General features: G+C 53.3%; 1 protein-coding gene across 6 annotated transcripts in view; it reads left to right on the forward strand.

Moving 5' to 3' along the window:
* Nucleotides 1-14,231, forward strand: part of TCF7 (transcription factor 7) — a 73,642-nt gene that overhangs the window by 50,032 nt on the left and 9,379 nt on the right. For 4 of the 6 annotated variants that reach the window (XM_040602678.1, XM_040602683.1, XM_040602682.1 and 1 more), the window contains exons 4-10: nucleotides 987-1,119; nucleotides 4,241-4,331; nucleotides 7,862-7,948; nucleotides 9,933-10,043; nucleotides 10,310-10,472; nucleotides 10,686-10,793; nucleotides 14,021-14,069. In XM_040602678.1, the coding sequence (XP_040458612.1) occupies nucleotides 987-1,119; nucleotides 4,241-4,331; nucleotides 7,862-7,948; nucleotides 9,933-10,043; nucleotides 10,310-10,472; nucleotides 10,686-10,793; nucleotides 14,021-14,069 (742 nt within the window). The remainder of the gene's footprint in view (nucleotides 1-986; nucleotides 1,120-4,240; nucleotides 4,332-7,861; nucleotides 7,949-9,932; nucleotides 10,044-10,309; nucleotides 10,473-10,685; nucleotides 10,794-14,020; nucleotides 14,070-14,231) is intronic. The other 2 variants (XM_040602680.1, XM_040602681.1) reach the window with 1 other exon arrangement.

The raw sequence follows: 14,231 nt of genomic DNA on the forward strand, positions 1-14,231 counted from the left end.
ACCCAATCCATTCTCATTTTCTCCCCATTTTGGGGTGCTGTCAGTTCTCTTTCTCTTTCTGGATTTATCTGGGACAAATCCTAACATTCTACCACCAAGGCAAAGTCAGTTTGGGTTTAAAGGCAACCATGGGCGAAACCGGGCATGTAGGGAGCAGCCTGAGACGCTCGAGGCGAGGAGGCTGGCGGTAGACGGCAGCGTGTGCGTGTGTGTGTGTTTTCCTTACAGCTGCGCAGCTCTTTTGAACAGGTTCCCCTCTCTCTGCTCCAACATGCAGAAGTACTCCCCGTCCTGTTCACAAAAAAAGCGCCTTTTACAAAGGCGTTGGGCTCTGATGGCCTTGCTGTGCGTAACCGGGAGTAGCTGCCAGAGGAGACAGACTTTTCATTGCTCAGTTTTCCTGAGTTTGTTGCATCCCCAGAGCTGCCTCTGCTCCCTCCGGTCCTTCTCCCAGTGCTGGAGCTCAGACCGAGGGGGGTTTCAGCCCGAGGGCTTGCTGGTGACCATGCCATGTTTTCCACGGCATCTCCCTGCTGGAGAGCCCTGGTTAGGAGAGCCCGAGCATGGCTTTCAGAGTGAACATGCACGATGTGAAAATACAGATTTAGAACCTGTGGTAGCACAGGGCAGAAACCAAGAGTAATGCATTGGGTGGCATGCTTGTAGCGTTTATCCTGGAATAAAAGATACCAGAAACGAACAAAAAAACATTCTGAGTTTTGAAAACTTCTTGCTGATTTGAGCTGTTTTCCACCTACCCACGCAATTGTCTTCAGCTGCTGTCACTGCTTGGGTTTTGGATTTTTCTTGCAGGATGCTGTAGCATTTATTTAAGCAGGCAAGGGCTTTTTCTGCCCTGCCCCTGAGAGTCACTGGGGACTTTTAGCAATTCCCAGCCTCGCTTGCAACAGTGGGACTGCAAAGGGCATCTCCTTGCTCATGGAGCCTGACGACTTCTGAGCCCTCTCTCTCTTTATGTCTTGCAGTCCAACAAAGTTCCCGTCGTGCAGCCGTCCCACGGAGTCCACCCGCTCACCCCACTCATCCCTTACAGCAACGACCATTTCAGCCACGGCTCCCACTCGCCCCATTTGCCCGCCGACATCAACCAGAAACAAGGTAACAGCACCGCTGGGGATCTGCGTGGTGGGAGGGCGACAGTGCTGGAGACCACTGAGGTCAAGGCTGTCACCTTGCTGGTCCCAAATCAATGGGGAAAGTCAAGAGCTTTGGTCAGCTGGGGCATTGCTTAACAGTAGGAATTTATTTAGCTTATTGGCAGTGCTTTGTAGTCCTAATCAAGAGGAGTTTGATATCAAAAGTGCCGACTCTGCTGATCAAGTGTGCTCAGTTCTCTGTGCAAGCTGTCCTGTAGCTTGAGACCAGACCAGAGCCTCGAGATGATGCGTAAGAGTCAACCAGAAAATGGAAAGTAATCTTTCCTTTGACTCATACCCAAACTGTTGTCAAGTTGTCATTTTGAGAAAATAAATGCTTGAAACATGAAATATTTTGACTAAATAGGATTGCTGCCTGATAGCTAACTGGATTGTTACATGTGTGTGTGTCCGTAGCCCCAAGTTATGTGGTTGTCATGTGGTTTGGCTCTTTGGGTTCCTGTGTGAATCCAGGACACGTCAATTAGCTTGTGAGCTATGGAGGAAAGTACAGTAGGTAGAGGTTAAACCCTGAACTGTAAAATATAGGTATGTGCACAGGAATTCACCCCAGCCCGTCATTCTCTGTGGGTTACTGGCAAGCTGAGTGTAAAGTCAAACTTTTCTCAGCCTTACATTAGTGCAAGAGTCTTTCGACATCTCTTAGATTACCTGGACTTTTGCACAATCCTGGTCTTGATTTCATGTGAAAACCAGCACATGAAACCATTTAGGAAGGGATTCAGGGTCCATCAGAGCCCAGAAATCAGTGAGAAAACAGAGGCACAAAACCCAACTGTCGTGATTTAGGCAAAGGCCTCCACCCAGGTGTGATCCAAACTGTCCCAGAGACATCGGCTTTGATGAGTTAACATCATTGATAAAACGATGGGGTATCGAGGATGCTCTTGGCTGGGGGATGTGCTGAATTACCCCTGGTCCGAACCCAGACACCGCATTCTGGACTCGTCAGGGATGCTGATGGGGAAGATTGAGATCTGGTGTAAAAGATACCCAGGCACATCCTGGTTTTCTTCCAGCCAACACACTGCTTGTCAGGCACCAGAGCATAACAAACTCAGCAGAAAAAATATGAAGAGTTAACAAAATAAACCTATTAAAAGCTCAGCTAATGGCAGACTTCCGAGTCTCGAGAGGAAGCGTGCAGATTGCTGCGTCTCCAGGGAAGGCGACCCGACACACCTTCCTTCACGCTGCTCTCTCAGATGCCTCGCAGAGCACTGCCCCCTCCGAGCCCCCCTCGCTCTGAGCTGCCCCCAGGGACTCCCTGGTAGCCTGGAAAGCCTTAAGCACTACGGGAGCAGCTCGCCTAGGCAATGAGCTGGTTATATCCCTTCGTGGAGGCTACAGTTGGCACTGGAGTATTCCCTAAGCGTTCCTCTCTGCGGTGGGTCAGTGATTCTGGGAAGCTGTCCTCTGGCTGCACACCCACCTGCACCCCCACTGCAGGCACCTCCCAGTGCTGTACTTTCATGTCAGAGGCAGGGGGAATCTGTCCATCCCAGAGACCCTCGAGGTCCTATTTGTGGAGAGGTTCAGACCATCATTCTCAGATGGGACCTGCCTGCGTGGTGCAGCTGTGATCAGCTTTACATGCCCCATCGCTACACTGCTGGGGTGAGGGTTTCCTTCCCCGTTCATTCTGGATGTGTCCCATCTCTATTTTCATCGCTGAAATATCTCCCTTTATCACCTAGTGTAAGCACTTGAGAGTCACCATCGTACTCATTCTCACAGCATCCCTTTAAAGTATTTCACAGTAGCCCAAGGACACACAGACAAGGAAGTACAAGCAGGATCTTCTGAGTCAGTGGCTGGTGCCCCAGCCACTGGGCCAGCGAGAATAACTTGTGCTCTGGCTTACGCAACTTGTATTGTCGGAGGTGCGAGTCTCAGGAAATCCTGGCAGCTGCCTAATGCGGATACTGGTTTTGTTTGACCTTCAGTGGGCTGCTGCATCCCACTTGAGCACAGCTGTAGGTAAATCTCATACTAAGTTATATTCCTTTCAGTTCAGTTAGGTATTTATTTTCGCTAACTCCTAATACGATGCTTGGAACCTGTTGGTGTCATTCCTAATTAATAATTTATCATTAGTACACTTAGGAGAATAATCCAGACTTCTGAGTTTGCAAACCGCTTGCAATTAATCACCAATTTACTCAATCTATTTATTGCTCAGGACAGCTGCTGGACAACCTCTGTACACGATTTTTATTCCAAGGCTTGATCGCAGTCGGCATTACATGGCACTGCAGCAGAGCTCAGCCCCAGCTCCTCTCCAGCTTTCCAGTCCAGGGGTCAGCTGGAGGCTGCTTTTACCAGCAGCGCCGCAGTTGTCTGCGTCCCACCCGCAGCCCCGGGCTCTGCGGGCTGTTTTCAAGTCCAAGTAGAAACGGATAGATGCTGCGGCTGTCTCCTCTGGCCATGCTGCCCCTGCCAGTGGCTTTGAAGATCATGCAGGGATTCCCCGTGCAAAGGGTGAATTCCCAGCTGGCACCGTACCCACCTCGCCATTCCTTGGCACCCAGAGAACCTGCAAAATGATTGCTTTGAACAGGGACTCGCAGTGTTTAAAATCAGGATAGAAGTGATGCCTGCTAAAGCATCCCCACTGGCTGCTCACGGCAGGTCACGGGGATGACTGACAGGAAGGGGATGTAGGAATGGCCTTGACCATCAGCTGTGCACCTGAACAGGCTCTCTGGGAAGGGCAGAGGGATGTCTGGAGTCCACCAAATCCTTACCAAAGCAAGCTGCTGCTTGGCCTCAGGGTGGCACAGGGCAGGGATGGTGCTTGTGCAGGAGCAAGCACCCTTTCCCAGCCCATTACACTAATTTTTTTGATTCTGCAGCAACACAGACAACACATTACATCCCCACAGAGAGCCACAGCAATAAAAAGGGTAATTATAATATCCTGCCACTTGCAGACAGCTATTTCAGATATATTCCCGGGTGCCCACAAGTGCCTGTAGATGGAGCAGCCAGGCTGTCAGCAGTGGTCTGGGTCAGCCGAGGAGCGCGGTGCTGGGTCCAGCTCATCTTCTCCCTTCTTCCAGGAGTGCACCGTCCTTCCCAGACGTCAGACATCCCCGGTTTCTACCCCCTCCCTCCCGGTGGAGTTGGACAGATCACGCCGTCGATGGGATGGTGAGTGTGGAGGGCTCGGCCCCCTGCAGCCCCCAACTCGCTGGCTGCTCGTACAGGGGACGGTTTATTGAACACACCGCGTGCAGCCGTCCTCTGTAACCTCTATGGTGCTTACGCCCTGCCTTCATCCCTCCGCTGTGCTGTGTGATGGGGAGGAGGGTTTAGCCCTGCTTTAGAGATGGGGAGCGGATCTGCAGAGAGGCTGAAGGCTTTGTCCCAGCTGGGGCATCCCTGGAGCAGGATTACGACCTGCCTGATTCAAACCGGTCTCCTGCCTTGCATCAAGTTGCCTGTGTGGATTAGGAAACCCAGAGAGAGCTTCCTACTCACCTCTCCTAACACCAACAAAAGCTTCTCTTTTTGAGTAGGAGGTAATTTTCTCCCTCACTGGGGTTTTCAGTACAAACAGTGCTTTCCCTGAGCATGCCACCAGTGCAGTGTAATCCCGTGGGATGCTCCATCTGCCAGGCCACAGTGCTTCTTGGGGTCTGACATACAGGGAAGAAATCCAGTGTGGTAGAGACCTGCCCTGGCAAAGGACCCCAGTACCCACAGCCTGGCCACAGCACAGCCGGCTTAGTGGTACCCACTGCCCCAGCGGGAATGGGGAAGGAGGGACCACGGGGAGTTGGAGCACTCCCAAAATGTCCCTCCTGCATGGGCCAGCTCTGAGGAGCATGCCACTAAGCGGAGCCTATTGGGAAACCTGCCCCAGGGACAGGAGTTAAAAATACACCTGGACGTGCTCTGTGGGCATTGCCACTGGCTTGTGTCACAGTGATCGTAAGCACGCCGCGGGAGCAGGTCTGGCGGGCAGTGCCGTGCGGGCATCGTCATCCCCGTCGGTGATGCAGGGGCCTTGCAGAGGCTCGCGGGGAGGCTGGTGGATGCAGGCAGCGGGTTGGGGTGGCCTGGATGAGGGGGAGAGCGGGGAGGATGATCATCAGGGCAGGCAGCCAGATCCCCCCTGGTGCCACCTGATAAAACCCCAGCAAAGCCCAGCAGAGACCTCCAGGTACAAGACCATATTGCAAAATGGGAGAGGCGAAGCATATTAAAAGACAAAGTAAAAAGTTAGCTTTTTGTTTTGGTTTGATTATGAATTTCATGTTCCAGATATTTAACCACAAGGAAAAACAGGGGCTGAGGCCTCTGATAGAGTTTGCCTTCTGTGCTAAATCTGCTACTCTTGGGTGATGATTTAACTCCTCATATGATGTGATTCATCCTCAGGAAAAACAAGTACTGGGGTGACTGGGCTAGAACATGAAAGAAGTAGTTGGAGGTGAGAAGGGAGCCTGCTTGCCAAATGCAGGGTCCACACTTGGGGTGGGATGCTGCGAAGGGCAGCCCTGGCTGTGCGGGGGGAGAGCAACCTGGTTTGCACAGCGGTGGTGTTGGTCGGTCGGTGGTGGAGGGAGTTTGCAGTGCTGAGAGCTGCTCTGGCATCTGCGGGGTTTGGCATCCTCAGAGGACCTCGCCAGACACATTCATTAGTGACTAATAGAGCAGATACGATAAAGCAACAAACGGCCTGACAGAGCGGAGCAGCACCTCGAAGCACGTGTCTGTACCAGAGCCTTTTGTTGCCCATTTTTTATAGAAAGAGCCCCAAAAGCACTCCCGAAGCGCCCAGAGGCTCAGCAGATGGGCGTGGGTGGGTGCAGAGGCACCGAAGCCCAGCAGGTTTGTGGCAGCACGGACCCCTGTGCGGGGGGGTGGCGGGCAGTGGGGCCGTGTGCCAGGGATGCTTGTGCCAGTGCCACGGAGCCGGGGCAGCCACGCGCGGGCAGCAGCTTTCCCTCCACGAGCCGGCGGGCAGGAGCTGGGCAGAAACGGGCTTTGTTCTCACCAAGCGCTTTGGGAGGAGGAGCTGCAATCGCTCTCTCTGTAATTACCTGGGACGACAGTAGATAAAAGCCTCCGAGAGTCCAGTCGAGTGAGTTTTGCTCACGGGAGCCTGGCAGCGAACGCCGGCGGGAGCCTGCAAGCTGTGCTGCGTGGCGGTGCCGTGGCTGTCCCGCGCTTTTTTCCAAGCCGCCCTCCCACCGCTGGGTGATACGGGCTGTAATTGTGCATTCCCAACCCTCAGGGACTGATTTTGGAATTGCATTAATTTGCACGTCAGGATCACTTGGGATGGAGCCACAAGTGCCCGGCTCCTTTTCTATCCTGGTATCTCAGCCTCTGCAGTAACGCGTGTCGCTTCTGGATTAGCTCCGAGTGTTTTCTCGGCCCTGGGGCAGCCGCCTTCAACTTCAAAGGTGTTTTTGGCTCCCCGATACACGGTAGCACTTGGCTGTTTGTTGGTGTGTTTATACCCGCCGACATCTAAGGGGTGGGAGAGGGCCTCTGCCTGGCAGGGTGTAAACAGAGCCCTGCCGCCTCGGCTGCCTTTCCTGCAGACAGATCCTGCAGATTTCGGTCAAGCCGAGACACAGCAGCTCCCTGAGTGGCAGAAACAGAAACTCCTTCCTCCCCAGCACAGCTCAAGGGCCCCACTGCCACGGCACAGCACTGCCGTTACTGCTCTTCAGGGCAGAAACTGTCTTTAGCCCTGAAAATCCCTGGCATCCAGGAGCTCGGTCCTTCGCAGGGCACCGCACTGAAGGATAACGGGTTGGGGGTTTTGTTTTGCTTATTAGAGCTCAAAATAGCAGGTGCTGGTCGTACGCACAGCTCTGTGCAGCCTGGCTGGAGGAGCATGAGCATCAGTGCAGGCTGAAGCACCCCATCATGGCCTCCTCAGGCGTCTCGGTTTCCATGCACAGTTTTAGGCTGGGAGCATCTTTTGGCGGGTTTGCAGAGCAAGCCAAGGTATTTTTGAGCTATCTCCATATGAAACGGGGGGGGGTTTCCCTTGCTGGGAACAACAAGGAACTTCCTGCATACTTATGTTACAGTATTAAAAATAATTTCCAGCTCCAGGTCTGGTACACACCCCATCCCCCGTATGAAACAACTTTCAAAAGAAACTTAGGACTGAGTTTTTGGCTTCTTCAGAAACGACAGGCATCCTTAAAAGGATGCGCTGGGGAAATCAGAGCATTTCTGAAGTACGTACAAGGGCAGAGTAGGTGCTTTCTCTCCAGGCACTGGGAGGTTGCCGTGCTCAGCCATCCCCCCAGCGCAGCCTGAAACTGGGCAGCCTCTTGTGCACCGCAGAGGGAGCCTCTGACCAGGATTTAGTTTTTTGCTCAAACTGTGCTTTTTAAAGCAACTTCTGTGCAATAGCACATCTCCTAATTTTTCAGCACACCTCTGCATTTTGTGTTTTATAAACTGAAAGCTGCAGCGTTACTCAACACCAGGGATGGAGGGGGGTCAGAGTTGGATCCAACCTTTGCAGGGAGGCCCAGCTTCTCACAAAATAAATCCAGGTCCCGCACTGCCTCTTGAGCCCAGGGGCACCCCGAGCATCCCACCAGGCAGAGCTCCTGGGGCATCAGTGCTCTGAGTCTCCTTAGCAAATCTATGGGAAATACCACATAGCTGTGGATACTTTATAGACTCTTTCTTCCCGATCCCAGGCAGAGCCAGTCTGTCTATCCGCTCCCGTCATGTGGATTTAGACAGCCGTATTCGTCAGCGCTTTCTGCTGGGGCTTCTTTCTCCAGGTGAGTATGAGCTGTGTGAGACAGGGCAGCAGCTCGGCTGGTCTCACAGCTTGCAGTTTGTGCGGCAGGAGCTTGCAGCAGACCGCGGCCACCCAGGGACGGCCACGCACCCTCCCTGGGGCAGCCGTGGGAAGAGAAGGCGCTTTTAGGCAGTGTCTGCTCCAAAGGGTAGTCAGGGGAATAGCGAGCATCCCAGGAGGATGCACAACGATTAGGTTTTAATCAGCAGAAGTCAAAACAAAGCCAGAAGCCCCTGCCTTCAGCTCAGCACTGGGAAGACGGGGTGAAATCCATTGCTCAGGATCTTGCTCCTCATCACTAACCCTAATCCTGGATATATCCCTGCCGCCACCACTGCTGAGTTTCGCTCTGCAGAGACTGATCTGCTTTATTTGGTCTCAGCCTTAAAAGCCGGACAGGCGGCAGGCAGCGATTTGCTGTCATCCCATCAGCACAAGTCAGTTCTCTGAGACATACGCACAGCTTCTGCCTCCCCCATCCTGTCATCGGGCAGCACGGGGCTGGCATGGCCCCAGGCCAGACCCTGCACATGGGAGGGGGGCAGCAGAGCCAGCCACGTCACTGCCCATCTTCTCCCTGCGAGGACCTGGCCCTGCAGCGTGACCCACCTTTAATATCGAGCAGGTTGAGCAATGTAGCGCATTCCCAGGCCATTCATACTGCAAGTTTATGGTCACCCAGGACCAAATTTTGCCCTCTGTAAATACACCCAGACCCCAGCCATGTCCCCGTGAGCAAAATACATCCCCTGTGGATGGAAATTGCAGAGCCCAGCCCCTCTGGGCGTGCTGGTGGGCAAAGCCCCATGGCCCCAGCGAGGCCGGCAGCACCACGGGGACGCCTGTGCACGCTGCATGTGCTCGTGCACCAGCTTTCGCTTCTGCTTCATGTTGTCCTGAAGAGCCATTAGTGGAGGTTTCCCACAGGAAAACCAAGCAAACCCTTATCCATGCTAGCCCTTAGCCATGCAAAAACCTCGATCCATGCAACCCCTTAGCCCTGCAGCAGAGGCGAGGGAGCGCTGCCAGCCCTCCTTGCTTGCCGAGGCATCGCTTTGTCCGACCTCAAAGGTGAAGGCGAGAGAGGAGCTAACGGTTCCCTGCGGAGGCCCGGCAGCTGCCCCGAGCCCGGCGCAGGAGCTCGTGCTTGCAGGATTTTGGGGCAGATTTTGCAGCACTGCTGCAGCCGAGAAAGTACACCTGGTCAGATAAGGATCAGACTGTGCTGGTGGATTAAATTAAACAGCTTTTCTTTTTGTGCCAGCATATCTAATGAACAGTTCATCTCCCATGGGCAATTCTGCCATCTCAAGCTGCAGACATAAAGTGGCAAGCTTGGCAAAGCTGACTGCGCTGGCTTTACCCTCCAAATCTCGAGAGCGTGCTAATGAAGCCTGAAAGCTAGCGAGACCTCTCCGGATCTCAGTCCTGGTGGTGGAGAGCATTGCTTAGGCAAGGTGCACCTCCTAGAGTTGCACTTCGGTTCATGTTCAGACTTACGCTACTTCTGTTAAAAGAAAGGTGCGGGGTGGTCCTAATCTCTCCCATCCAAACCCTGGGTTGAGTTTGTTGTTCCTTTCTGCAGTGCTGAGAAGCTATTGCAACAACAGGGATCTGAGTAGCTGGAACTGCTGGTTGAAAGTGCCCTTGACCTCGGTCAGGCTCCCGCTGCAGGCTGGGCTCCTCGCAGCGGCACCCGGACCCTTTCCGCCCGCTTGCCTGCGGCCCGTCTGGCCGTGCCCACTGCCGGCGTGGCAAGGGCTGACCCAGGGGTGGTGGGCACTGCCTGCCCCGCACCAGCCCAGCAGCACCCACCGCCGGTTTGCTTTCCGTGTCCTCCGCTTACCGTCTGCTTCTGCCACGTCAGAGTGCCGTCTCATGAGACACGCCGCTCCGGCTGCCCCAGCATCCCGAGCATCCCCAGCGCAGCCCTCCCGGCATGGCTCATCCGCTCTCTGTTGCAGGTTCACTCACCCGCTGATGCTGGGCTCTGGCATGCACACCACCGGCATCCCGCACCCCGCCATTGTGCCCCACTCCGGCAAGCAAGAGATGGAGCACTATGACCGAAACATGTAAGTTGGAAGTGCCAGGGCAGGGCTCAACAGCGTTACCGCCTTAATGCCCATTTCGTTTATCACTATTAATGCTTGCACCAGCGGGGAGGATGGATGAACGCCGAGCTCTGCCTGCATCAGGCAGCAGCACGCATCCAGGGGACAGGTCTCGGGCCCCTCCACCCGCTCGTACCGTCGGGTTGGTTTGGTGTCAGGTCTTCTGCTGAGCTTGGTGCCACCAGGCTGGCAGTGATGCTGACAGCTCCTCCTTTGGTCCCACCAAGGAAACCTCAACCAGAACCAAAGAGAGAGAAGGAAGCCAAGAAGCCCACTATCAAGAAGCCCCTGAATGCTTTCATGTTGTATATGAAAGAAATGCGGGCGAAAGTCATTGCCGAATGCACCCTGAAAGAGAGCGCCGCCATCAACCAGATCTTGGGCAGAAGGGTAAGAGCACGAGGGGCTCAGCACCATCATCCCAGTGCAGCATCCCCATCCCTTGCAGCTGCTTTTAAGCATATAACAAGCATCTGCTTGCAAAGCCATGTGCTCTTATCCCTTGAACACGCAGCACGTGCCCCCCAGCACAGGGCAGCCACGGGGGGCTGGGCTGGGGAGGGACAGTGGGGCCACATCTCACCACCGCACTTGTCCTTGCAGTGGCACGCACTGTCCCGGGAGGAGCAGGCCAAGTACTACGAACTGGCTCGCAAGGAACGGCAGCTCCACATGCAGCTCTACCCCGGCTGGTCTGCCAGAGACAACTACGTGAGTGGCCGCGGTGGCTCGGACCCCTCCCCAGGGCATGGCCGGGAATGACCGGGGAGGGGGGGGATGGGGGGTGACAACTGGTGTTTGCCAAACAACCCGCCTGTCCCTGGTGACACTGTTCCTGGCGGCACAGTAGCTGTAGCTCTGTAGCTGTCTGAGCGGCGCTCACAGGAGTGTAATAGTGGGAGATAATCTTTTAAAAGGCAAAATAGCAAAGTGTAAGCTGCTTTGTATGAGCCGTAGTGCAAACCTTGGTCTCGCAGGCTGTTCAGGTCTAATTGCAGGCTCTGTGGGGTTGCATCCCAAGCAGCAGCGTTGCAGGGCAGGTAAGCAGCGCTCAAAGTATGGCAGTCACTGAGGTTCTGTTTATCCCTCAGGGATGTTGATCCCACCCTGACCAGTCATTATCTGAGGACCCTGAGCAAATCGAGCCAACCATGTTCAAAGGATTCCAATGCAATCTGAGCAAACGCAGGCAGCACTGCTTGCTCTGTGAGCTGGTGAGCTCAGCCTAGCTCTTTGGTGAGCCTGTTTCCCAACCAAGGTTGCTGTTAGGGAATAAAAAACCCTTTCTGGGTTGAAAAAAGAAAAGAAAAAAATTTTCTCAAACCAGGCAGTGGCTGCTGAGCGGAGCAGCTGAGCCATGCAGCAAATAGTGGTGGTTCTCAGCAACAAAAATTAGTCCAGAGGGCCCTGAAACAGGCTGAGGGTTGGGGTTGTGCGTTCCTGTAGCCAGGAGAGCTTTCCCTGTGTACAAGAGAGAGAAGGAAAGCTCCAGCCTTGGTGTTCCCCAGTTTTGGCTGTAGTGAGGTACACTGCTGCAGCAAATCGATGCCAAATCAATCTCTGAGGCATGAGCAGAGAAAAACTGTGTTTGGTTTTCACAGAGAGATTACTTGTCTCTACAGCAGAAATAGTGGCTCTTTTCCGAGGGGGCTGTGGTGGGCTGGCACGGCCAGGGCTCCCAGAGCCCCCCACTCCCCAGGGAGGAGCAGCGGCAGCTCCTGGGCTAGCTGGAGGGACAGAGCTGCTTTGTAGCTTGTGGTGGTAGAGCCAGCACTTGGGAAGCCTCTGGGCTACTCTCTGGAACATTTAAAGGTTACTCTTAAAAAAATAATTCATTTCCTCTTAGCTATATTAATCACTTCAGCAGCACCGTGTTGTGGCATAGGTGTAGCGGTGCCCCAGAAGCACAGGATGCACTTCGGGTCTTTTCCAGTGGCTTTCTCGGCCGTTTTGATCTTACACGCCTAACGAGCTCATTAGAGACCTGAAGCAAATCACATGTAAGTCTTCAGATGTCCATCCATCCACTCCAGGGCTCTGCCCTTTGATCTGAGGCTCTGTCATTTCCCTCACAACTGCTTTCTTTCCCCTGGGAGCTGCACAGTGAGCACCCATCCAGCCCACCCTGCCCCAAACCCTCCTTCCAGAAAGCCCAAACTCCACTGAGGGTGAAAGAACACCCTTAAACAGACCAAAACCACCCCAAAAGCCAAGGGCAGAGATGATGCAGAAAAAGCAGAGGTTGCGGGAAGTCTCCAGCTCACGTTTCCCTGCAGCAACACAGATATCCCTGCCTCCTTGCAAGCACAGGTGAGGAGCTCAGCATCCATATGCAGCTTTGCAGGATCAGTGCTGGACGCTGCTGCCCTCTGGAGCCACCCTTAGAGAAACCAGAGCAGTACCAAAGGGCAGCACCATCGGTGGGCACACATCTGGAGGGCAGCAGCATCTGGAGGGCAGCAGCCTTGCTGAGAACAAGGCATCGTCTTCCTCCAAGGCCAAGCGCATCCTCCATGGAAATCTTAAATCCTGTAGCATCCTTCACCTGGGTAAGGGCTGGTTCCTTGCTCCAGAAGATGGAGCAGATGATGGGCTCCAAAGGCACACATTGACTCTCCCAGCAGCAGCTGCTTTGGATCTTGTGGTCGCTGCAAGAGATGCTTTTCTCTCCAGAGCTTGAGCAGGGAGGAGAAGGAGGAATGTAGGTCACTTCTGCAGCACGTGATACGGATATCAGGCAGGAAATACAGTTGCTCCCACACTGAAGAAAAAGCTTACCACAGCTCAGAGCTTTCCACCTTCACTCAAACCACAAGGAGTCATATAAAAAGTCACAGGTCAAAGGCAGCCCTGCGAGCTGCCTGCTCCACACAGGCCAGATTTGCTGCTGTGCCCTCATACTAAGCTCATCAGAAGATGCGGGGGGTTGCTGCATATTGAGAATCAGAGAGGCAGTTTGGGGATAAAACTGGGTTTTCTTGTTAGTAAGGGAAGGAAGAAGAATGAAGGATGGGTCCAGAGCTGCACAAACATTGAAATAAAGAAGTATTATTTACAAATGAATTTCTGGGGATTTCCTAAAACTCTCTTTCCTATTTGAAATCAGGGATGCTCCTCCTGGTAACACATTACAGGTCAACTTCTGTTCAGGTGTAAGGCATCGCATTAGAGCACATAGTGGAAATAGGGAAGGTGCCAAAATAGGCCAAGTGCTTTTTAGAACCATGAAAAGGGAGGAGGAATAAGAATACACCAGGAGGATCAGCTGTTGAGCATAATGCCTCCGTTGCATGTGGTAAAACTTCTTTAATCTAGTTAAATATATTAATTAAATTATCTATCAATTAATTAACTAAAGCAATAACGGGTGGGATTCTCAGGTGAGGACACATAAGGGTGGGCTGAGGAGTGCTGGCAGGAGTTAGCAGAGGTGCTGAGCAGCACAGGTAGGGGTGCTGTGTTTATTAGTGCTGTTTTGCACACACTGATGTTTTCTCTTGCACAGGCTGTAGTATAAATCAGGGTCTGGGCTGTGTTTCTAGTGTGGTTGTGGCCTCAGACAGCAGAGCAGGGGAGCAGCGTGTTGGGAGGAAGGTGCAGCAGATGCAGGGGGGGGTAACAGGGCCACGTTGCCTTTGAGTTTCTGTTGCTGTTTCAATGTACTTGCAGATCTCGTGCAGAGTGGTTTGGGGGTGAGTCAAAATGCTGATGGTGCTGGATCTGGGGATCCTGGAAATGAGGGGTTATTCCTGAGATAAGGTATATACCCAGAACAAATCTGTGCCGTGTAAAGGGCAGCCATCGGCACGTGTGTGAACACAGATTTGGGTGGTTGCTTTGAGAGTTCCACCAGCAGCCCAGTCCGGCCCCAAAGCCCCTGCACAGCACCCTCGTTCGCCGGGGAGCATGGACTGATGGCCTTTCCTTTGCTTCCCTAGGGGAAAAAGAAGAGACGAACACGGGAAAAGCAGCAAGATTCCAACTCAGGTAAATGCGTGCGACTCGGTGGCTGTCCCTCTGTTTTTCTTGGAGGGGATAATCCGAAGCAGTTGTCATGTTTTACTGTGTTTTCTTCCATTCTCCTGAGCTTAACTGAAGAAATACATTAATTTTTTTTAATACACGGTAAATTAACATTTCTGTGACCTT

Source organism: Falco naumanni, chromosome 8, assembly GCF_017639655.2.
Source record: "Falco naumanni isolate bFalNau1 chromosome 8, bFalNau1.pat, whole genome shotgun sequence".
NCBI lineage: Eukaryota > Metazoa > Chordata > Aves > Falconiformes > Falconidae > Falco > Falco naumanni.